Source organism: Pelophylax lessonae (genome assembly GCF_965119305.1).
Source record: "Pelophylax lessonae genome assembly, chromosome: 4".
NCBI classification, from domain to species: Eukaryota; Metazoa; Chordata; class Amphibia; order Anura; family Ranidae; genus Pelophylax; species Pelophylax lessonae.
Window position 1 is genome coordinate 557,065,513 of NC_138771.1, and position 25,822 is coordinate 557,091,334.

Sequence of the window (25,822 nt, forward strand, 5' to 3'; positions counted from 1 at the left end):
TTGTCAATATAGTATGGAGCTGTATACGTAAAGCACCAACTTTTTTTTTAAGCTTTGGATAGAGTAGGGAAGGCTTGGGACCAGGGGCGTACCTAGAGCATTTGGCACCCGGGGCGGATCCTATATCTGGCACCCCCCCCCCCCCCCAGGCGACGAACTGCCCATTGACGTGTCACGTGTAAAATGTATGAAGACCCCCTTTTACATTACACAGCCCCCTTACCCCTGGACACCTTTACATTACACAGCCCCCGTACCCCTGGACCCCTTTACATTACACAGCCCCCTTACCCCTGGACACCTTTACATTACACAGCCCCCGTACCCCTGGACCCCTTTACATTACACAGCCCCCGTACCCCTGGACCCCTTTACATTACACAGCCCCCTTACCCCTGGACACCTTTACATTACACAGCCCCCGTACTCCTGGACCCCTTTACATTACACAGCCCCCGTACCCCTGGACCCCTTTACATTACACAGCCCCCGTACCCCTGGACTCCTTTACATTACACAGCCCCCTTACCCCTGGACCCCTTTACATTACACAGCCCCCGTAGCCCTGGACCCCTTTACATTACACAGCCCCCTTACCCCTGGACCCCTTTACATTATACAGCCCCCTTACCCCTGGACCCCTTTATATTACACAGCCCCCTTACCCCTGGACCCCTTTACATTACACAGCCCCCATCCCCCCCTGGACCCCTTTACATTACACAGCTCCCACCCCCCCCATGGAACCCTTTACATTACACCCCCCCCCCAATAGAACCCATTACATTACACAGTCCTATCCCCCATACAACCCTTTACATTACACAGTCCCCCAATATAACCCCTTTACAATACAAAGCCCCCACCAATAGAACCCCTCTACAATAAATCCCCTCATAGAACCCCTATACAATACAAAGCCCCCTCATAGAACCCCTATACAATACAAAGCCACCCCCCCAAAAAAAGAACCCCTTTACAATACAAAGCCCCCCCGCAAATAACCCCTTTACAATACAAAGCCACACCCCCCCTCAAAATAACCCTACATGGCCTCAGCCGAAACACAGAGGTATTCTTGTGGCATTTTACTGATCAATCCATTTTTTCCTCCTGGCAGAGATCAATGACCCTGAGGGACAATACCTTATTTTGATCGGCCATTTGTTTGAATGCAAGGTCACTGTATATTCCTACTACACTCCTAGAAAAGATCAGACCACTTTTCTCTCCCATTTACTGCACTATTTAGTGGATGAATCACACAAAAAGAGCATCTCACTGATCTGTGGGGTTCTCTACCTATTTCTACATAAATCTCCTGCTTCTGCCCCTCTAGCCCGGTACACTTTCTTTCCAACAACTGTTACACCAACATTTCTTGCTAGATTCGTGGTGAGAGCACAACTCAGCCAGCCAAAGTGGATCATACTTCTAAGCCTATTCACCTGAAGCTCACTAAAGACTCTTATTCCACCCTTTACAATACAAAGCGCCCCCCCCCCCTACCTTTTTAGGAGTAGAGCGGAGGAGGAGGAACTGTTTAAAGCAGAGAGGATGAGAGAGACTCACTGTCACTCCCGAGCCCTGAATACACAGCGGTCGGCGCCTCGGCGGGAACTGCAGAAGTTACTGTGCTAGTTAAAGAGCAGGTGACTGGTTGATAGGCGGTCCTAGCAACCAATCGCATTCTCATTAACCAGCACAGTAACTTCTGCAGTTCCCGCCGAGGCGCCGACCGCTGTGTATTCAGGGCTCGGGAGTGACAGTGAGTCTCTCTCATCCTCTCTGCTTTAAACAGTTCCTCCTCATCCGCGGCGGAAGCAGTTTGGCGGCCGTCCCCGGGTGTCACCCTGGTCTTCCCTGACACCCCCCTAATGTGTGGCACCCGGGGCGGACCGCCCCCCCGCCCCCCCCCTATTGGTACGCCACTGCTTGGGACCTCTGTCAGATTTTTTTTGCTGATCAAAGAAAAAGCCAGCATGCCAAAATGAAGCTAAAATGTTATTGAGGTTCCATTATAAAGTGCCGAGGAATGAAGTACCGAAAAGCATATCCACTGAAGTTTTGGTGCCAGGCCAGGCCTCCTTTTGAAGTGCTTGCTATTTTTTTGATGAGTTATAATACAAAGTCATTATTATCTGTGTACCCCTCAACAGAGCAAGAAGAGTAAGGTGCTGGCTGGATTGGACTGCTATTAGATTTTGTTTGCTGTTTATGTCCCCACTGAGGAGATTAAAGGGGAGGTTTGGGGTTCTGAAAAATCAAACCTTCATATTTACCTCTATTCTGCAGCTGTCCCACGTTGGCTCTAAGACCAAGAACTGAGCAATCACATGACCAGCAAGTGCTCAGTACTTGGTCTGCTCAGATTGGACAGCTGTGGCATTCAGTAACTCTGACCCGCCAGTGCCTACTGGAGCGCTGGGCAGGAGACCCCTGGAGCCAGTTGTCAATCAGGCAGCTGGGTTGTTTCCAGCAATATGGGGGTCATGATCCTTCCAGAGCCGTAATGGCTCAGTGATGTCAGCTGATAGAGGGCAATAGCCCGCTTTAAGCTGACTCTGGGTTACAGGAGAGCAAAATAAGTGCACTCCTGTGACCCACAAGAAAAGCATGGCCAAAGAAGCTTTGTTCATTCTTCTCTTTTAAACATCACTGCTGGTCCTGGTGATCCAGGGGTGATAGCAGGGGTGTCCAACCTGCTGCCCACAACGGCTAAGAATGCGGCCCTACACAAAAGCGTACTTACATAAAAATTTTGATTTTTTTGGGGGGGATTTCTTTTGTAAAAATGCATTTACACTTAGCGAACACATGCGACCAAAAAAAATAAAAAATTGACAGTTCCTCTTTATTGGACCTGTATAAGTTTTATTTTCCCAAAGAAGAATATCCCACTCTGCACAATCATGGCTTATTCATGTCATCAGTTTTCGGGAGCACCTATATTTTTGAGCAACTATTTTCAAGGATGAAGAAAACTAAGGGCAAAATTAGAAACCAAAATATTTGATGAGCCCCTTGAGAATTGTTATTACATCTATCCAACCAGATATTGATGCGTTAGTTTATAAAAAATAGTGGCAAATATCGCATTCATTTTATATTGCCTTCTTTTACTTTTAAAATATAAAATATTACAAAAAATTGTGATCTGCCCGACTTTTTCTGCTCATCAGTTATTCTTATTGTTAGTGTATTTTATGTGTGGCCCAACATGATTCCTCTTCTTCCAATGTGGCCCAGGAAGGAAAAAAACTTGGTTACCCCCGATGTGCAACTACCTTTCCTGACAGATTTTCATGGTAGCATACCTTCAGGTAGCCCCGCCCTCGCTCTTACCCCATAGGACCCTGTGCCTTTTTTGTCCTCCTCACTCATAAGGACTATTTTGTATGAACTTTCCTACCTTTTGGAAAAATGTGGCGACTGGGTTCTCACGCGGGACAGCCGTGCGGATATTGGGAGCGTCCTGTGGTGTCCAGAAATTCCAGGATGGCTCCAACAGTCACCAAATGCCTGGCTAACAGCAGGGTGGTGAATGGCACACATGCGTGGAAGATTGACACCTGTAATAACGGAAGCTCTGCCAATGGTGAGCAGTTGTGCTAGGTTCGATGCCCTGCTAAAAGTGGGTGACCTTTTAAAGTGTGCCCAGCATGACGGTGTGCTCTGCTGTTCTTCGGACCTGGGTCACCCTGCAGATGCATTATTTGCTCTGTGGATGAGGTCCAGGAAATGTGAGTATGTTTCGCTTGAGGTCAGCAGAAGGGACCAGACGCCATGCGGGCTGCTAGGGAGTAACTCCATTTGTGTTAGAAAAGAAAAATAAATAAATAGTAACCAAAATGAAAACTTATGGAGATGTCTATGCTCTGATGCGCATTGTAGCATTTTTATCAAAGTTGGGAGCAGTTGCTTTCTGTCCTGATCGGATATCTGTTTGTTTTAGCAAGGTTTTTCTTTCTGTGTTGGAGGCTCTGTCTAATGAAATCACCTGTGTAGAGAAGTCTGCTGTGGTCGTATTCCTTTAACAGTGGGGTTTTCTCTCACCTAGCAAACAAACTTTGTCTCTCTGAACAGCTTAAGAAACTTCAGCAGCTGCAGTTTATATTGGAAAGGTTATTTAATAAATTACTGCATGGCTTGAGTAGAAATTGTACATGTTATAATATTTATTTTCTTAACAATGTGGAGTTCTCCCTTAAACTTACAGAGATTTGTTTAGTTTTGCAACAAGTCCTCTGCAGCCTTATACCTCTATGCCTTGTCTGCTCTAAGCAGGTCATACCTGAAGGGGGGCAGTGTCTTCCTTACTGATCCTATTCCTGGATTGTCAGCCCTTCTGCGGGCCTCTTAAAACTAGTGTTTGGAAAGCTGACTAATGGACACTTGCTATTAAGTGTCTCCAGATCTACGTGTATTATGCATACCATAAACTGGGACTTTGCTACTCTTGCCTTGGTTGGTAAAACATCAGGTTGCCACGGGTCGTCAAGACACTCTAAAGAAGTCTGCTACAACTCTCCCTGCGCAAGGATTCTCTACTCTGACAATGTCAAGCTTTTCCTTGCAGGACCAGTCAACTGGCCAATTTAACTCTCTTCAAACAATTCCTGAAAGGAATATGCAGCTGAGGAACATCTTTGAGCAGGTTTTTTGTAGATTCTACAAGTGGGACAATCTTGTCTGCAGTTTGAGAGTCTAAACAGTCCCCTTCCAGGGCTAGCTTAATTTGAGAGCTAAGAGCTGTGCTTAGTTTGACCACCTTCCCTCAGAGTACATGTCTGTTGAATGGAAGAGGACTGCAGTTCAAGAGTCAGTGTCTAACTCCAAAAAGGTTTGCTCCTGCAGTTTCGGCCTTGAGTCCAGAAAGAATTGAAGAGAGAAAAAGTCCTCAACCAAGTAGTCAGCAAAGAGCTCACCTTCTGGTGCAGAGGTTGCTTACTGGCCTTTTTCATATTTGTGCCACCCATACATATCTTATGGGTACCTGGTTGTTCCTCTTCTGATAGGAAGATACAGCTTTGGTCTCGGACAGTTGAACCTTCCGGTCAAGCACTTCAGACCATGTTGGTCAATCGGCCACCTTCAAGCCTCTGACTGTGCCAGGAGGAATCCTTTGCTCCAAGAACAATAAGCAAGTTCTGCTAGCCAATGTGGTTCTTACCATCTCTAGGGATGGCAATTCCAGTTCCAGCAAATGTGATTTTGGGTGGAGTAGAATCTTCCTAATTTCTTTTGAGTCTACATAGAATTTCTGGGAAGAATCCATATTCTGTGGCCCAATTGGGCAAGAAGTGGTTCCTACATACAGGTCCCCCCAAGTGGATTTTATCTCGGGACAAAATTTCAGAGTTAGATCTGGTAGCATCTCCTACTGTTACAAGCTGGAAATCTTTTCCCTAGGGGCCTGGGCCAAACCCTAGGTGCGGATACTTTGTCAGATCAGGAAAGGTCTCACAAGCCATACGCTTTCCAGTTTGATCCAAATACAGTTTTTTTCAGGGGGAATCTGTTGTCAAGAGCATGGCAATGTTTGCAGTAATTCCCTATTGACCAAACAGGCCTTGGTTCCTCCCTTTGATACTGGGGTATCGGATTGAAGTCCTTTCTATCGTATGAGATCGTCTGTCGTAAAGAGCAATATTCCACCTTTGTTCATCTCTTCCACATTCTCATCTTGGCAGGAAGACACTAATTAGGCTTGGCTGTTGTTTCTCTAAGCTATTATCTAAAAATCCTACAATAGGATTTAAATAGAGCTTGTTCAATTTGAACTTCTTTGTTTTCTTTGCTTCAGTCCTCTGGTCAGGTCCATTCTGGACTTCAACTGATCCTAAAGCTCTTAGAGGGCACATCTCTGCAGTCCCTGTCATTTCCAATTTCTCCTGGGTAGACTATTCCTTACTCATCCAATACTTTGATGGGGGGGCTGCATCCGAGACTCAAAAGATAACCAAGACTCTCTAGGCAGGGTTTACTTCTTGCTCTGGATTTCCATGCCGGCTCTAGATGAGATCTTTTTACAGTCCAAACTGGGTAAAGACTGAGCTATGACGACATGCACTCTAAGGGCTATCTCTTTAGACAGGAAGTTTGCCAATATCACAGCTTTAGATTAGGAAGGATCCTTTGGTGACTTACAGGTCCAGATGGGATACCCCCCCAGTCCAGTTCGAGTAAGGATTGAGCCATGATGTCAATCTCTCTAGGGCTACATCCTCAGAAGGAAGCTTGGCCAGAATCAGGGCTCTTAAGGCTCCTTGACAGATTGCTGTTCCAGATGGAATCTCTTTCAGTTCAGTTTTTAGTAAAGTCTCAGTCATGAAGGCAGCCTTTCTATGGGTTATTTTCCTCAGTCAGGAGATTTGCTGGGATCTGGGCCTTGTCCCGAAAGGGAACCTTGTGGCTTTCTGCCCAGTACAGGTAGTGTTTATACCCATACTTAGTGGCAATCTGAGGTGGCTTCGGCATTCTATGAGAACAAAGGATTTCTTCCTCCCATTTGCAGGACCACCAAGAATAACTGGTTCCATGCCATGTATATTGGGATTTTTCAAGCATGCGCTCAAGCTACAGCTTTAATCAGACATATTTGTCACTCTCTCTAGCAGAATCAGCTGGAAGGAGATGTCATGCAGAATTTTTGCTGGATGGGCCATTCCAGCTAGTCATTTGGCTTATAAAGCTTAGGGCTTGGTTCCTACGAAATTAGTCACCACACACTCATCCAGGAGTGTGTAGGCTTTGTAGGCTCCCTGTGAAAGGGTGCCAGGAATAGTTGTAGGATGATGACATGTCTTCCATTAAAGCTGTTCTGGCTCTTTGTCAGGTGTCGCTAACTTCCTTATGCTGTCAATATCTATCCATAGGGTTTGTTGGCTAGGATTGAAACCCTAGTTTTCTGACATCCCACCCTTGTTTTTTGAGCTAGTTAGTTCCCAAATGTATACTGCCATAGACGTCTGTCAGGAAAACAAAAAATGTACTATCAAATACTTACCGTAATTTTCCGTCCTGATGGACTCCATGGCAGCAGGAGTCCCTCCCAGAGTCATAAGTAGGCTAGTTACGGAAAGCGGCCTCTGACTCAGCGTTATGCTGCCATGGAGTCCATCGGGAAAGAAAAATTACGGTAAGTATTTGATAGTAAATTTACATTTTTTTACTTAATGAGTGCAGTTTATCTGAGGGTAGCCGGCTACAAAAAGTCACTCCAAAACTCAGCCATGTCCAATTTGACCACTACATAGTTTTGTGACCCCCAGACACCTTTATAACTGTCCTTGTTCTGAGGCAGATCTACACACTGTTGTGATCTCTAATAAAAATCATGTTCAGTATAATTCTATAGTGTGCACACATTTGGCAGCTTGAAAATGATTAATAGAAATATGTGCCTGTATACGTTGTATACCTGACCTTTCAATGGTAATCTTGCTGGACTGAGCTCTTACCTGGTTCTGGAAACCCATGGCCGGTATATTGCACTTCACTGCTGCATCCTCCTCATGGGTACAGCTGGGGGTATGCATGTTAAATTTGCAATCTATAAGTGACTTCTCAAAACCGGTGCACTCGATCTCACTCATGTGAATGTGGCCCATCCCTGCAGAGACACAGAGACATGTGATTTTTCTATACAATTCAGAGACATGACTAGCTACGTACACTGTGACCTTCTACTGCGGTATGTGCACAGGCTGTAGGCTGCATTCACACCTGAAAATTTCCTAAACACACAGAAAACACAAAGAAATGTGCATTTTGACGCACTTTTCGGAAACACTCTGCGAACGCTGCAATTGCATGTCACACTTGCAGTGCCATTTATTGTTAATGGCACGCCAAGCGTGGGTAACAGATGCGCGTTTTGTCGCACCTTTGTCATGCGCCAAAATGGGCTACAAACGTGTCAAAATGCGCATTGATAAAATACTCAATGCTCCATGACCAAAAAGGTTCTGGAGCTACTTTGGGGCAATTGTCATGCCTAGGGCAGCCTATTGAAGTGAATGAGCTGCTCTAGGTATTACATGCCTTAATGTGTGAAGAACGAGCCAAAAAAGGTGAGCAGGAATGCGCATTCCCACTACACTCAGGTGTGAATGGGGCAGTAAAGACTTACATTGGAAAGGAAACTCATGCAAGTTGACCAGACAATTAAGAAATCTCCAATGTGTATATGTATTCATTTTTTACAGCATGGTCTTCACGCCAAAAGCAACAGAGGCAAAAACTCCGGCACTCCATGTTATATTGCAAGCATGCTCTACAAGGATCTATATTCTGACAATTTTCAGGAACGCTTTGTCAAGGTACAACAATATCCACTCAGGTATAGGCATGAATATCAATACATGGTGCCCAAATGCACAAACTAATCTGAAAATCTGGCATACCTATGATGGGGTGTTTCCTTTGCCACATTTAAATATCTCATCGTTTTAGATAATTATTTCAATGTGTCTGATTTATCATCTATTTTTTTAGCACTTCTGTTTTCATGTTAATTTAATCTTGTAATATTCCCTGGAACCCCTAGTCACTTCTTTGGAATTTTAAAAGTTTTCTGCTATGATTGTCCAGAGAGCTATAAAGACCCCAAGGTATATTAGCTCTAGTCAGACCACAATGACAGGAAGCAGCTTAGTCAGATCCAGGGATTAAACCATTGTTGCCTGAACACTTATGAAAAAAAGAACATTTGCCTGTAGTGGCAGCAGTTTTCAGTGAGGATATGTGCTGAGAATATTTCCCTGGTATGACTCTTATTCTCTAATTGCCATAAGTAGCGAAGTCCATCTGGGACATCTTACATAGTTTGTGAGGTTGAAAAAAGACATCAGTTCATCCAGTTCAACCAATGATGTGTGTGTGCGTTTGCTGTTAACCATACATTGTATACCCCTTTATGTTGTGGTCTTTAAGGTGCCCATCTAATAGTTTTTTGAAACTATCGATGCTCCCTTCTGATACTACTGCTTGTGGAAGAGAATTCCACATCCTTACTGCTCTGACAGTAAAGAACCCCTTACGTATTTTAAGGTTAAACCGTATTTCCTCTAGTTTTAGTGAGTGGCCACGTGTCTTATTGTATTCCCTTTCTCTGAATAGATTGTTCCCTATGCTAGGGTCCTCACCAGTATAGTATTTGTACATTGATATCGTATCCCCCCTCAAGGTCTCTTCTCCAGAGAGAATAAGTTCAATGCCTGTAGCCTTTCCTCATAGCTGATGTCCTCCATTTCCCTAATTATTTTTGTTACCCTTCTCTGGACTCCCTCCAGTTCCAGCACATCCTTTCTGAGGACCGGTGCCCAGAACTGGACAGAATACTCCAGATGTGGCTGGACCAGAGTCTTGTAGAGTGGGAGAATAATCTCTTTATTTCTGGAGTGAATCCCCTTTTTTATACACGCCAGTATTTTGTTGGCTTTGCTTGCAGCGGTTTGGCATTGCATGCCACTGCCAAGCTTGTTGTCCACCAGTACCCCCAGGTCCGTTTCCATCTTAGATTCACCCAGAGGTTCCCCCCTAGTGAGTAGCTTGCTTTCGTGTTTCTGACACCCAAGTGCATTACTTTACATTTTTCAACATTAAACCTCATCTGCCATGTAGTTGCCCACCCCATTATTTTGTTCAGGTCTGCTTGTAAGGTTTCCACATCCTGCATAGAAGATATTGGCATGCTTAGTTTAGTATCATCCGCAAATACCAAGATTGTGCTGGATATTCTCTCCTCTAGGTCATTTATGAATAAATTAAACAGGATTGGTCCCAGGACAGCCTATCTCTATACTCTGAGCAGACATTCTCCAGACTTATCTCAAAGGAACAATGTGACCTGATGGAAATTTTCATTCTATATAATTGTTAAATGGCTTGTGCTCACATCTACAAGGGACCGTGAAATTAAAGCATGTGTTTAATTTGGTCAAGTATCCCAGAAAAACCAATCACATTTACACATAATATTACCTTGCCCCATCTGTGATCCTGATAAAGCCTCTTTAGCACTGCCAAACCCAAGCTCCCTGCAGACCACACTGGCAGAAACCAAGTTCCATCGATCATCACAAACAGTTCCCCACTCATTATTCTTCAAGACCTCAACTCGTCCTTCTCCAGTGTTGGCCCCACCCCTCAGGCGCACCAATGGATGCTGCAAAATCCAGTAAAAAAAATAAAAGCATAAATGAGACATGATAAATATAACCAGGTTTAATGCTTTAAGAACAAACAGAGAAGCCATGTTGGGGAAGCTGTTTGCGCAGTGTTATTGGTCTAACCAATTTCTTCATAGATCTCAAATAGAACCTGTCTGGCCAGAAGTAGGACTGATATAGAAAAAATATGGAGATCAGGAACATCATCTTATTTCTGGTTCAATGGGTAAAAGTACTGAAGCAAGAGGGTCAGCATGACAGCCAGAAAACTAGCATTCAGCTCCCATGTTTTTTCTTATGGTAGGTTCATTTAAATGGATTTGATTTAGCTCCTTTTATTCACTCCCTTAAAGTTTTGTTGAGCTGCTAGGAATAAAAAAAAAAAAATACCCAATGTTTTCAGATATGGAAATTCATATGACTCACTTTATGTGATAGTGCTGGGCCATTTATCAATTCACAGCAGTCACGTTCTAGCTGTGTGTAAAGTAAGACTTTAGAGACTGGTAGCTTACACAGAGCAGCTTCTACCGCTCCCAACACTAATTAGAGCAGCAGGGAAGTAATGGAAAGATGGATATCTAATGCTAAGGATTGAACTTATTGCTTTGACCTGCATGGGGCAAAGCACAGGTTCACTTTAAAGAGGGACAAGCAGTGGCGTAAATACAGGGGTTGCAATTGCAACTGGGCCCCATGCTCCAGGGGGTCTGTGTGGCTCCCCTGTACACCTGGATATGAGGGGCGGTGGGGGTGGCATGTAGAAAAATCACTGTCCTCCTTTTTCCTCCTGTATCTGCAGGAGGAAAATGGAGGAGATTGGTTCCTCTGCATGCTGCCCCCGCCACTCCTCCTATCCAGTTCACTTGTGTTCTGCTGTCTCTGGGCCCCTGTGTGCTTGCCTGGTCCCCCCCCCCGTCCCCTCCACTGTGCTGCCCCCCCTCCATTGTGCTCCCTCCCCTCTCCTGCCGGCTGCTGCAGGGGATGTGTCACAATAGAGAACCAGGAAGGGGTCAGTAAATATGTAATTTACCAGCTCCTTCCTTTTCTGAATGGACAGAGTCATAGTCAGTGACATTGTAAAAAAATAAAATAAAATGATAAAAATAATACAATTAAAATATCAAAAAATAAAAACTACTGACACCAGTGGGTGAACTTCCAGGATCGCAAAGGTCACACTTGCAACCTGGCCCTGGCATTCCACCACCATGGGGAGGCCCCAATATGGCAGGAAGGGGGCCCACTGCAGAACTTGTGAAAGGGTCCCGCTGCGGGACTGTAATAAAGGGCCCCGCAATGAGAGTAAAGGGCCCCAGGATCAGTGGGAAGAGCCCCAGGCTTGAAGGGAAGGGCCACGGCCAGGGGTCCGGGGGAGCCCTTCGTGATTTCTTGCATGGGGGCCCTGAAGGCTCTAGTTACGCCTCTGGGGACAAGTATGCAGAACTGACATCCCACCACCATCTGCATGTTTGCTGTGAATAAGTGACTTACTAAGTAGAAAATCTAGAACTAAAATGAAAGTCACGGAACCTGCAACAATAAGAACAAGTCTATAATGGCAGCACCCATACCTCTATTTTTTTCCTTTTCATATAAAAAAAAGGAAGCCACTTTTGTATAAACTGTATAATAATAATAATGATTTTCCCCCAACATACACACAAGTAAAATCGACCGCACCTCTTGACGGAATGCCTTTCTATAGCCTGTGTTTGGACTTGGGGCGAAGGCTCTTCCTGGGGTGCAGCTGACTACTGCAGGAGCCCCATCATAACAGGTCAGGTTTGAAGGAGTACTGCCAACACTGCAGGAGGATATATGGGCCTCATTTCCAGTGCAGTTAGCAGAGAATTCCCAGTAGGTGTGCTTCTTACGAGTTGCAAATATTCTGGAAAAGAAAAATCAGCCTGATTTAGTGACTATTTAAAGCTTTAGTTGAAATCTCGCTATCTTTTTTCTCCTTCCAGTCCTGTACCTCCACATGTTATGATTTGTAACCAATTTTTATTGGAAAGGCTTTAAAATCTATATTTTTTTAGCACTGAAAAAGCTGCTTTTAACTCTAACACTGCAGTGGTCTGTGCTGACATAGCTAAACAACAGCCACTCCCCTCAACATAAGCCTTCTCACTCAGACTTATATTGCAGAGAAGGGGCGTGTCTGACCAGTTCTGTATGAATTATTGAGAGCTGATATCAAAGTTCATCAGGTCTGATTGTTATTGGACTGCACTGCCATATTTAGACAGTCTGCACAACTGCAGTAATATGAAAGTAGAGAAAGTAAGAATGAAAGTGGAGCTAGTTGGTACAATGACTGTCTCACTGTAAATCTATTTCAGTAACTTGTCTGCTCTAAACTGATAAAATGTAAAATTGGATTGATTGCTATGGGTGGCTGCATCCTGTACTGTATTATTATTCTCTGCGCCTACATCTTTACCTTTATACTGTATGTTCACTTACTTGTAGACCTTCTGGTTGTATTTCCTCTCCCCTGGAAACCCGAACATGCCACATATTACTCTGCTGTTCTTCTGGGTCCAGTGGGTGTCGCACACCTGCTTCCAGTAGTCATTAACTTTGACTTCCACGTAGCCCTCAGTAACAGGCACACGCTTGCGGTATGTGGCAAGGATGGGGCGGATGCGCACATCTTCCACCATAATGTTCAGCACCTGCGGATGCAGCAACATGGTATAGGTGAAGGACATAACTGTGGTACTGGATAATTAAAGAGGAGCTAAACCATAAAACATATTTCTGAAACGTTGTCATGTGGGTGCAATGTACTATCCAGTCTCTGATGGCAGGTCAGGGCAGCTCTAATTATAGAGAAATCATTTTTTTACCAGCTGCTGTCTTATTTCCTCAAATTCCAAGACCTAATCACTTGTAGGAGTGAATATTAAAGAAATCTTCAACCTACGTTCCAAGTCAATATCGGTTGTGTACAAAGCGGCGTAATATAATGGCTCCTTATATTGGAGCTGGTGTATAAACAGGTGCGTGGACCAGACTGATGGTCAGCAGAAACTGAAAATTTCAGCAGAATTTTTATCTGGGACTAAAAATTGCCTGTCTGTAAAAATATAAAAATATCCTCTAAGTACAGGTTGCAATAACACATGGATGGTTTCACTGGCTCATTCCTCCATTCTGCCAAACATATGGCCCTGCTTAGTTATCAACAGTTCACTAAGATCTACTGTTTTATTGTCATCACGATCATCATCATAAGGCAAATATACATCATCTACATATTATATAGTCCAGTGTTTCTCATCTTTTTTTCAGTCAAGGCACCCTTTAAAAATTATGGACAATCTCGAGGCATCCTTTAAAATGATGGACAGTCTAGAGGTGCCCCGTTCTAAAGTGTATCAGCTATTCTAATAGTTTTACACAATGCAGCAACATCCACAAGTCCAAGTAGGACACCTACCATTAGAGGTGATTTATTCTTGCAAAGCAAATAAACTTTTGCAAACTAGTACTGACTAGTATTCCAATGTTTCTCTTCTCAGTTAGTTTTTCTTCATCACTCAGCTAATATGATGCCAACGCTTGTGGAGAGGGGCAGGGGAGGGTCAAACAAGGATGCTATGCAGGCGACTGACATTGTCCATGACCATTGGTCATTAGGACACCGGCAGCTGGAAGGTTGTAATGGGGCACAATGAAAACCTGTGACTTAATTTACCAAAAAAGGAAGCCTTCATCCACACGCCGGCTTGTATAGAATTTTTGGGCAATTTGTAGGCATTTTGCCAAGGCACCCCTGAAGGAACCTCAAGGCACACCAGGGCGTCTGGGCACCCTGGTTGAAAAAGGCTGATATACTCCACTACAAAGAACCAGTCTTTACTAATGTTATCAGAACCGCAGGTGGAGGTAAATGTGGTCATACCCATCTTTACATTGTTCGTTTTCATTCAATTTTCCAACACTTAAATCAACAAACGTTTCCAACCATAGTAGGCCAAAAAACAAATGAAAGTCTAACAATAAATGTAGTCATAAATGTAGAAACTCAAAGATATTGTAATGCGCATGTGCTAGGAAAACGTCCAATTAGAAGTAGACCATTCACAGACATGAACATTTGTTAGTTTAAAAAAATGTATAGGAATGTGTGAAATTAAACACAAATAAAGGTTAAATATTATTTTCTATTATCTTTTAAGGTGCCTTTAAAGATTAGCATCTCATGCAATGCAACACATCCAAAACATTCTGCCATGCAAATCATTCATCATCAGATGTTGGATGGCATCTCAACCTAGGAGCATGCAATGACTGCCATAGTGAAAGATTGTTGTTTTTGGGAATGATCATCCCCTAACTACAGTAGTATGAGGAAGTGTCTTATTAGATCTTTCAAAGTAAATTAGTCAAGTCAAAGATGGCATCATCGAAAGTTCCAATGAACAACACACAGTATAACATATATAAAGTGTTGACTGTACAGTTTAGCCCTTAAGGTGGAACTTCACTCTCCCAATCAACATTGATTATTTTTAATTCTTATGCTGCTGTTTTAAACGTTTTTTTGTTACATTTCTTTAGTTACTTCCTGGTTTCTGACCTAGGCAAATTATGTCATACATCCCAAGAGTCTTCAGAAGGGGAGGAGAGGAGGCTATTTTTCAGCTAAGCACACTCTCCTGCATGCATACTTGAGCTAAGGGCAGGAAGTAAATGCTACATGAATCAATTGCCCTTGCTCAAGATGGCCACAGCCAGAAATGGTAGGGGGTGTTTTTTAAAGTGATTTCTCACCAAAATAAAGCATAGAGACCTGGACGGATGGGGGAATTTGCCTTGAATATTAAAAATGAATTAAATAGAGTTTGTGGTTTGGTTTGTGGTGCTCAGATGCAGTGAAGATCCACTTTATTTTTAATTCAACACATTCACATTCCCTTCAATCTCTCACTGCTCCAATCAGCTTCTGGATGCAAAGAAACATGGGCGATGACTGGACAATCAGGCACCAAGCAGTTTGACACTGGGGTGGGAAGGAAGTCCTTAGTCCTCTGGAAGCTTCAACTTGACTACCACATTGAAGACAGACTTCCTAACTTACAGAGACTATACCTCCTTCATATAGATGTTTAAATCAACCACAGAAGCATTCAAACTTATTAAGGAAGGCATGTGCAAGGTACAAAAACCCAGTATCACAAAAGCCAATTAAAGTTAATCTTCTATTGATCCGACTCCCCCAACTGAAATCAGATTGTTTGTCATGGAATGGTAAAAAGTGCAGTAATCCACTTTGACTGTCAGCTCATCTGTCCATATCAGATTTAGTGACAGTGGTCTATCTGAGCTTGCCTGTGTTTCGCACACCCAAAAGAGCAAAGCCAGTACTCCGCTCCACATGACCTTGGCAGATGGAGCAGGTGCCAGCCAGATGTCTGCTTAAACATTGTGTGACCATTACATCATGAATATGCTAAGTGCCATTTCTTTACAGGGAGGATCTTATTATACAGGAAAACATAAAACACAAGCATATTATTCATTTCTGGTTTTAAAGCTTCTTCTGTTTAACATAGCATATTTCTGTACTGTATGTGCCATAGAAAAATATCATACCAGAAGCTTGGATTCAGTATCCAAACACACTGAGTGCCACCTATATCCAGCCCCAGAGTGAGCCACACATTGAGCTCCACCTCCACCTAGCCACGGTGAGCTTCTCCTCCATCCAACCACACACTGATCTTCTATTCCATCGAATGACGCACTGAGTTTGACCTCCACCCAGTCCCACATTGAACTACGCTTCCACCAAGCCACACATCAAGCTCTAACTTCTTCCATCCACCATTGAGTTCCACCTCCATCCAACCACACATTGAATCCAAACCTCCATCCAGTCACCCATTGAGTTCCACCTCCTTCAGGCCACTCATTGAGCTCCACCTCCTCCAAGCCACTCAATAAGCTTCACCTGCCCCCAACCACACATTGAATTCCACTTCCATGCAGCAACGCATCAGCTCTACCTCCACCCAGCCATACATTGAGTTCCACCTCCACCCAACTGCTCTACCTTCACCCACCGACGCACTGAATTCCACCTCTACTCAGCCACTCATTCAGCTCCACCTCCACACAGACAGACAATGAGCTTCTCCTCTATCCAATCACACAGTAAGCTTCTTCTCAATCCAATCACACAGTGAGCTCCACTTCCACCCAGTCATGCAATGAGCCACACATCGAGCTCCACCTAACCACTCATTGAGTTCCACCTCCACCCAGCCACACATTGACTTCCACCTCGACCCAGCGACACTCTGAGTTTCACTTCCACCAAGCCAAACATTGAGTATCACCTCCACCCAGCCACTCATTGAGCTCCACCTCCAGCCACATGGTGAGCACCCATTGGATTCCTCCTTTATCCAGACACACAGGGAGCTCCACTTTCTTTCAGGCATATAATAAGCTTCCCATGTACCCGATCATGCAGGGTAGGATATTCCTCCTCCTCTATTCATGCACACTAAAAACTCCCCATCCCTTAAGCATACCATTTGCTCCTCCTTATCCCAGTCACACAAGCAGCTCCTTTCCACTTCTACACACTGGGAGGAACTCCTCTATTAAAGCATATAGTCATATATACTGTAGAACACAAGACACACATTAGGAAAGGACTGTTCCAGCTAGCATACACACATTTAAATTCTTACCCCACTTCACCAGACCACAATGCACCCCTAAACGGCCACACAGCTTCATGGCACATCTGTGTAAAGGAAATAAATATATTTTCGAGAGTAATTATCAATTCCTTTTCCTATTTTCAGCTACATAGTGCAAATGCCACATATAAAACAGGGAAAATGGTTTGCAAGCATTAAGAGAGACCGCTCATTAATTCCAGGGCTTCAGGGCTTATACTTCTGATAACTAAATAGACAGCACCTTCTCATAGGAACCAACAAATACAGACAGACATACTACAAGCATTAAATATACATAATTCACAATGAGCACCTACTTCAAACTACAAGCAAATAAACCCACAGGTAGACTAATACAGAACATTAACTACTGGCAGCCAAAAACAGAGCCCTTACTAAGGCAGGCACACACGGAGCACTTACTATGGGCAGGCAAACACGGAGCTCTTGCTACAGCCAAGCACACACACAGTGCTTATTAAGGCAGGTACACACAGAATGCTTACTACAGTCAGGTACACACAGTGTACTCACTACAGGAAGGCAAAGCGCAAAGTGCTTACTAGAGGCAGGCACACACAGAACACTTATGGCTGTTTTCTACTGCAAGTACCGGCTCGGCTCCACTCGGCCCTGCTTGGCTCTGTTTGGTTTTCCACTGCATGGTATCGCCTAGTACGGTGTTGGAACGGTTCGGTACGGTTTGGTACGGTTTGCTTTTCCACTAAAGTAAAGTGGGTGGGATAACAACGATTCTCTGACCAATCAGTGGCTAGTATTGACAAACAGTCAAGGCTGCATGCAAAGGATTGTGGGATATGGTACCGATAAGGCCCTCTTGGAACCACAACTGAGGCGGTACTGTTTAAGCGAGCCGTACCGTTCGGTTCCATGTAGTGGAAAAGCGCCGCCGTACCGTACCGCACCGTTCTAACCCATACCATTCGGTACCATGCAGTGGAAAAGCGCAAAAGGGAGCCGAACCGTTCGGTTCCATGCAGTGGAAAAGCGCCATTACTACAGGCAGGCACACATAGAGCACTTATTACAGTAAGGTACACAGAGCACTTACTGTACTACAGGCGGGGACACACAGAGCCCTTACTACAGGCAATAACACAGAGAATACTTACTACTGGCAGGCACAAAGGCAGAAAATACTACAGGTTGGCGCACACAAAGCACTTTTAAAGGCAGGCTTATACCAAGTGCTTGGTAAAGGCAGGTTAAAAAAAGGTTGCCTTTTACACAGACCTATATATAGTTCTCAGTACACACAAGCACAGAGGAAGTACCTACTACAGGCAGGCCCATAGAGTACTTAGTACAGGAAGGCGCAGAAGGAGTTACTACTACAGGCAGGCCCATACAAAGTACTTTGTATAGATAGGCACAGAGGGAGTACCTACTACAGGCAAGCCCATACAAAGTACTTCGTATAGATAGGCACAGAGGAAGTACCTACTACAGGCAGGCTCATATTGAGTACTGCAAAGGCAGGGATAGAGGCAGTACTTACTGTAGGCAGGTCCATACAGGGTACTTAGTGCAGGCAGGCACAAAGGGTGTACATATTACAGGCAGACCCATACAAATTTCTTGGTAAAGGCAGACCCAGAGGGAGTACCTACTAGAGGCAGACCAATACAGAGTACTTAGTACAGGCAGATATATAAAGGAGCATATACAAAACATAGGCACAGGTAGCGCTACTACAACTGTAAACAACATATCAGGGGAGATTTACTAAAACTGGAGACTGCAAAACATGGTGCAGCACTACATAGAAACCAAGCAGTTTCCATTTTTTTTTTGTCAAAGCTTAATTGAACAAACTGAAGTTAGAAGCTGATTGGCTACCATGCACAGCTAAACCATATTCTGAGTGAACCAGTTTTAGTAAATCCCCCCATTATGTTTTAAACAGTCTGATTCACTAAACTGGCTACATGATATAATAAAATAGTTTGAGGTAGTTGTATTCACAAACACATGGTGGTGGTGGGAGGTGAACCTAGACTCTAAATATATTCACACACATACATAAACCCTCTGTGCAGATGTGTACACATGACCTGCAAAATGTCAGCTATGTATACACAGCTCTTTTAGCTTTGACCACGCTCTGAGTAAACATATTTTCGGCAGAAGACGCACTTCTTGAACTTGTGACCCAGACGTTTTGTAGGACACCCAGACCAACCACTCTGGGCTCAGACGCTGGGTTCAGTCAAGTACAGCCTGGGCACATTGTGTAAACACAGCTCAGACTGCGTTGGCATGGCCACACCTAAAGCAAATGGCACATCATGGTAAAACCCATCGGAGTAACAAAATGGAAGAACGTCAGGGGAATAATAGATTCAATCTTAACATGATAGACAGCTGAAAGGAGCAGAGTGTCTGTCACAGCGAGGGAAAACCCAGCGCACAGTATACATGACGCACAATACAGCACTCTGTACTAAGTGCGTTGTGTAATAATATGTGTGTACTGTACACTAGGTGTGATTACCTTGGACTGGTGAGAACTGCAGGAGAAGAGTAAACACAGACCCACACACTGCAGCCTCTGACAGCTCACATATTATATGGAGCAACAGTAACAGCAAGTACACAGAGGAGACCTGTCATACAGCACATGTGTATCCTATGAAGGATACTGGGCATGTTCACTCAAGCCCACCATTTCTTTTCATATAACGCTCTCACTGTATACTTGTATTTAACATATGGGCATTGGGGAACTTTGGAAAGCTGTGTTCAGAATCAGCAAATACTTTATGACTGCAGGTACAGTATGTGCATGTGCAGTGGTGTATGGAAGTAATATAAGAACAACACATGTAATGTACAACATAGGGGTACACACATGTACAGGACAATGTACTTAGATGCACAGCACATATGGTATATGAGAGGTACATGGATGTACATAATGGTATATGAAGAAGGTACATAGATGTAATGTATTGTATATGAAAGTGGGACAAGGCTGTACAGGATGGTATATGAGGAAGGTACATGGATGTACAGAATAGTATATAGGAGAGGTACATGGATGTACAGAATAGTATATAGGAGAGGTACATGGATGTAAAGTATGGTATATAGCAGAGGTACATGGATGTAAAGGATGGAATATAGGAGAGGCACGTGGATGTACAAGATGGTATATAGGGAAGGTACATGGATAAAACAGAATGGTATATAGGAGAGGCACCTGGATACATGGGTAAGTATATAAGGGAGGTATATGGATAAACAAGATGGTAGGATAGGTACATGGATGTAAAGGATGGTATATAGGAAAGGTTCATGGATGAAACAGAATGGTATATAAGAGAGGTACATGGATTTACAGAATGGTATATGAGGAAAATACATAAATGTACAAGATGGTATATTGGAGAGGTACATCAATGAACAGGATGGTATATGAGGGAAGGACCTTGATGTACAATATGGTATATGAGGATGGTACATGAATGTAAAAGATGGTATATAAGAGAGGCACATGGAAGTACATGAGTGTATATAAGAGAGGAGCGTGGATGGTCAGGATGGTATATAAAAGAATTACCTGAATATACCGTATGGTATATCAGAGAGGTACACGACAAACAAGATGTTATATACAGTAGGGGAGGTCCATGGATGTACAGTGCCTTGCAAAAGTATTCGGCTCCCTTGAACTTTGCAACCTTTTGCCACATTTCAGGCTTCAAACATAAAGATATAAAACTGTAATTTTTTGTGAAGAATCGACAACAAGTGGGACACAATCATGAAATGGAACGAAATTTATTGGATATTTCAAACTTTGTTAACAAATAAAAAACTGAAAAATTGGGCGTGCAAAATTATTCAGCCCCTTTACTTTCAGTGCAGCAAACTCTCTCCAGAAGTTCAGTGAGGATCTCTGAATGATCCAATGTTGACCTAAATGACTAATGATGATAAATAGAATCCACCTGTGTGTAATCAAGTCTCCGTATAAATGCACCTGCACTGTGATAGTCTCAGAGGTCCGTTTAAAGCGCAGAGAGCATCATGAAGAACAAGGAACACACCAGGCAGGTCAGAGATACTGTTGTGGAGAAGTTTAAAGCCGGATTTGGATACAAAAAGATTTCCCAAGCTTTAAACATCCCAAGGAGCACTGTGCAAGCGATAATATTGAAATGGAAGGAGTATCAGACCACTGCAAATCTACGAAGACCTGGCCGTCCCTCTAAACTTTCAGCTCATACAAGGAGAAGACTGATCAGAGATGCAGCCAAGAGGCCCATGATCACTCTGGATGAACTGCAGAGATTTACAGCTGAGGTGGAAGACTCTGTCCATAGGACAACAATCAGTCGTATACTGCACAAATCTGGCCTTTATGGAGGAGTGGCAAGAAGAAAGCCATTTCTTAAAGATATCCATAAAAAGTGTCGTTTAAAGTTTGCCACAAGCCACCTGGAAGACGCACCAAACATGTAGAAGAAGGTGCTCTGGTCAGATGAAACCAAAATCGAACTTTTTGGCAACAATGCAAAACATTATGTGTGGCGTAAAAGCAACACAGCTCATCAACCTGAACACACCATCCCCACTGTCAAACATGGTGGTGGCAGCATCATGGTTTGAGCCTGCTTTTCTTCAGCAGGGACAGGGAAGATGGTTAAAATTGATGGGAAGATGGATGGAGCCAAATACAGGACCATTCTGGAAGAAAACCTGATGAGGCTGCAAAAGACCTGAGACTGGGACGGAGATTTGTCTTCCAATAAGACAATGATCCAAAACATAAAGCAAAATCTACAATGCAATGGTTCACAAATAAACATATCCAGGTGTTAGAATGGCCAAGTCAAAGTCCAGACCTGAATCCAATCGAGAATCTGTGGAAAGAACTGAAAACTGCTGTTCACAAACGCTCTCCATCCAACCTCACTGAGTTTGAGCTGTTTTGCAAGGAGGAATGGGCAAAAATTTCAGTCTCTCAATGTGCAAAACTGATAGAGACATACCCCAAGCGACTTACAGCTGTAATCACATTAAAAGGTGGCGCTACAAAGTATTAACTTAAGGGGGCTGAATAATTTTGCACGCCCAATTTTTCAGTTTTTTATTTGTTAAAAAAGTTTGAAATTTCCAATAAATTTCGTTCCACTTCATGATTGTGTCCCACTTGTTGTTTATTCTTCACAAAAAATTACAGTTTTATATCTTTATGTTTGAAGCCTGAAATGTGGCAAAAGGTCGAAAACTTCAAGGGGGCCGAATACTTTTGCAAGGCACTGTACAAGTTGTGTATGAGTGACACGTTTTGATAAAGTGTGACAGTGAATGTGCGGAATGGTATAAGGGTATACTGTATGTTACATGTAGTGTATATCACACACAGTATTTGTATAGGCTGGATATGGAATAGATATTTGGGCTGTGTGTACAGATGGGATTAGAGCTGGTTTCAGGCTGGACAGTTAGAAAATGAAATACATTTGGTGTAATGCATGATACACAAAGCTGATGATTAATGGAAATAGTGACTTTGCCACAGGCAGTCCAGTCAAGCCTCATCCTCACGGGAGTCAGAGCAAACCCTTCATTCCCTCTGGACCTCCCGGGACATTTGTTATCACTGTTATGGTAGGCCTTAAGGACCTGAAGCTAAAAGAAAGGACAGCCCATCTCCTGGCCTAGCTTTAATGAACCCGTAATGTACAGAAACCAATCAGAAAATGTCTGCTTTAAAAAAATGCTTTTTTTGTTGGCGTCTATGTCTTTCTGCCTATATGAACTATGTCTTCCATTTCACTAGTGATATATAAGTTCACTGCCTTCGTTCTATGAATTAACACTGAATGAAGTATTACAAAATATCTCATATCTCCATCTACAATTCCTAGGTGTGTTGTTTTCTCCACAGTCCTCACCTCCAGCCGCTCCACCAAAGCATTATCATATTTGTACCCAGGGATCCTGCGGTCGCTGCACTGAATGCCGACGTCCTCGCTGTGCTTGCAGTCCGATACCCCCCAGCCGTTAGAGCTGCAGGAGGCAATGCTGTTCTCTCTGCCATTGCAGTGTACGTTGTCCAGCCAGATGGGACCTGAGGAAATAGGAGAGGGACAAAATTAAATATATGTTATCACAGTGATATGTTACGGTGAACTGCAGGTGTGCCCAACTTCCGACCACAAAACTGTTAGACTGTCACTGCTCAGGGTCTTCAATGTGTCTGCATGCAAATGTTCCAATGACCATATTCAACAAAGCAGTACAAGAAGCAATCATAAAATGTAACCAATTACAGTTTAGTTTACTCTAGTCAGACCAACATAATGCACCGATGTTATAGTGGGTTTAATACACATTTAAAAATAATCTATAATTTCCTGTAATTTTACCGTCATCAGAAGCAGCCTGCTGCTCCTGATGCCGTCACATCGACAAAATGCGTAGAGCGTAATCGCGTCACTTCTGCCTATTTACGACTGGAATTAAAATTTACGACAGGATTCATGCAAATGCCTAGTTGGTACAATAGCTCTTAAAATAGCAACAGCAAAAAATATGAAAATAATGTATAATATATATGCTCTAAAATTGGAATTTGTTTGTAATGCATATCATTAGGAATGTAGAGGGTAAAGTTGGCAAAAGTATAATAAAACCTTTGTGCACTATGCCACTATAAGCATACAGGCGTAAATTATTGCACCATGTTGCATTTCATACATTAAAAAACAGTCATAGCTGTGGGTGGTGTGTAGGCACATGGGAACATTTATAACACTGGTACTGAAATCAAAAAGATTTATTACAACGCTGATTAAAAATTACACAGACAAAAAATGTAATGTGGCCTAATTTGTAACTACGTCTGTTGCACCTTTGACAATCATGTTATCTACTCTACCAATTATGTTATGATGTATGGGTTACTGGTTCTCTGTCTGTAATGGTTGGCGGGATTTCTTCGCATGTTTTTCCTTATTTCTATAGTGGTCATTCCATCACTCTTTATGGACTATTGACCTCCCTCTTTATATGGTATTGTATGATTCGTAAATTTAATCAATGATGGTCAAGTTTCTGATACTATCTAACACTGTGCTGGAGACCATAAGTGCTTGATGGCTGATAGTGGAACCTGCTCCTCCATGTCTATTTCCTTCTGTGATGAAGTTCTGTTATTGGATGACAATTCCAGCAGTAGATTATCCATCAATATATGTTTGAAAACAAGTGTTAAGAGTTCCAGCATTTGCTGATTTTACTCACATGTATTCCCAAAGAAGAACTTTTGAAACGCGTTGAGTTTGCATGTGGAGGTTCTCTATATTTTTTCATCCAATATGAACCAAAAATAGACATATTTTACATTTTGTAGTGTTTTTTGTCTGTGTAATTTTTTGTCAGTGTTGTAAGAAATCTTTTTGATTTTAGTACCAGTGTTATGTATGTTCCTATTTGTCTACATACCATCCACGGCTATGCCTGTTTTTTCTTGTATTATAGAATTTATGTAGATGTAGACATATAGCATACCCTGTCTATCTGGGAACAAAATTGGATCACATGTTGCATTTCAAATGTACTCACCATCTCCCTTGCCATACTTGGAGCCTGGTGCCCATGATAATGCCTCCATAAAGCCTAGTTCTCTACAGATGACATGAGCAGCATGGATGGAGAAATCATCATCACACACAGTGCCCCACTCCCCTTTATAGTAAACTTCCACTCTCCCTTCAGTGTGCTTGCGTTTCTCTCCTGCTAGACGAACGTGGACTTTCTGGGGAGGCTTGGGTGGCTCTGTTGGCTGTGGAGCAGGTGCTTGTTGCGCGTGATATTCGGGATAATACTGCCAGTGCTCATATTGCCCCAGTGCAGGTACAGATAGTGTAAGGAAGACGAGGAATGCAGGAACCACCAACATGGTTTAGAAATGACACCAGCTCTGACTGCAAGCCTAGAACAAGAAAGAGCAGCAAGGTTATACCAAAAGTCTGTGCTCATTTTTCACATCATTAAGCAGGTTAAGGCAACAAATGAAGGCATTCAGTGGCCTACTAATGATATCCAGTAAATAATGCAGGTGTGCTAGAGGAAGAAAATTCTGTCAGATATTTTAAAATGTGTTCTTCTGTTTTTCCCACAAATAGAGCTTAGATTTGGTGGAATTTGATCACCTCTGTGGTTTTTTGCGATATAAACAAAAAAAGACAGACAATTTTGAAGAAAAATAATAATAATTTTGACTTTATGCTTTAAAACATATCCAATAAAAAAATGTAAAAATCGAATTTCTTCATCAGTTTAGGCCAATATGTATTCTGCTACATATTTTTGGTAAAAAAAAAATCCCAATTAGCCTATATTGATTGGTTTGTGCAAAAGTTATAGCGTCTACAAACTATGGGATATTTTTATGGAATTTTTCAGTTTTTTTACTAGTAATGGTGGGGATCAGCGATTTTTAGTGGGACTGCAACATTACGGCGGACAAATCTGACACTAAGTAACACTTTTTGGGGACCGGTGACACCAATACAGTGATCAATGCTAAAAAAAAAATGCACTGTACTAATGACACCGGCAGCGAAGGGGTTAACATCAGGTGCAATCAAAGAGTTAAATGTGTTCGCTGGAAGTGCTTTCTAACTGTGGGGGGGGGAGGGTGTTTTGACTGGGGGAAGACAGAGATCTCTGTTCCAGCTTAGCAGAAACACAAGATTTCCATCTTCCTCTCTGACAGACCACTGTTCTGCCTCTCTCAGGAACAATTGGGGTGCTGGTGAACATCAGGGTCCGCTGATTAGCTCCCACTGTGTCTAATCACAGCAGGAGCGGGTCACTGGCAGGTATGTGATTTTGCCCAGGAGGACTGCACTGCCGCAGTATATGTGCATGGGGTGGTCCACAAGAGATTAAAGGATAAGT

At 43.0% G+C, this 25,822-nt stretch overlaps 1 protein-coding gene across 1 annotated transcript in view; it reads right to left on the reverse strand.

Annotated features, from left to right (window-relative positions):
- LOXL2 (lysyl oxidase like 2) overlaps nt 1–24,869 on the reverse strand; it is a 63,593-nt gene extending 38,724 nt beyond the window's left edge. The window contains exons 1-6 of the mRNA XM_082253159.1: nt 24,482–24,869; nt 22,810–22,985; nt 12,645–12,856; nt 11,859–12,066; nt 9,988–10,171; nt 7,464–7,615 (exon numbers count right to left, since the gene is read on the reverse strand). Of these exons, the coding sequence (XP_082109285.1) occupies nt 7,464–7,615; nt 9,988–10,171; nt 11,859–12,066; nt 12,645–12,856; nt 22,810–22,985; nt 24,482–24,818 (1,269 nt within the window). The 5' untranslated portion in view covers nt 24,819–24,869. The remainder of the gene's footprint in view (nt 1–7,463; nt 7,616–9,987; nt 10,172–11,858; nt 12,067–12,644; nt 12,857–22,809; nt 22,986–24,481) is intronic.
- Nucleotides 24,870–25,822: the final 953 nt, after the last annotated feature.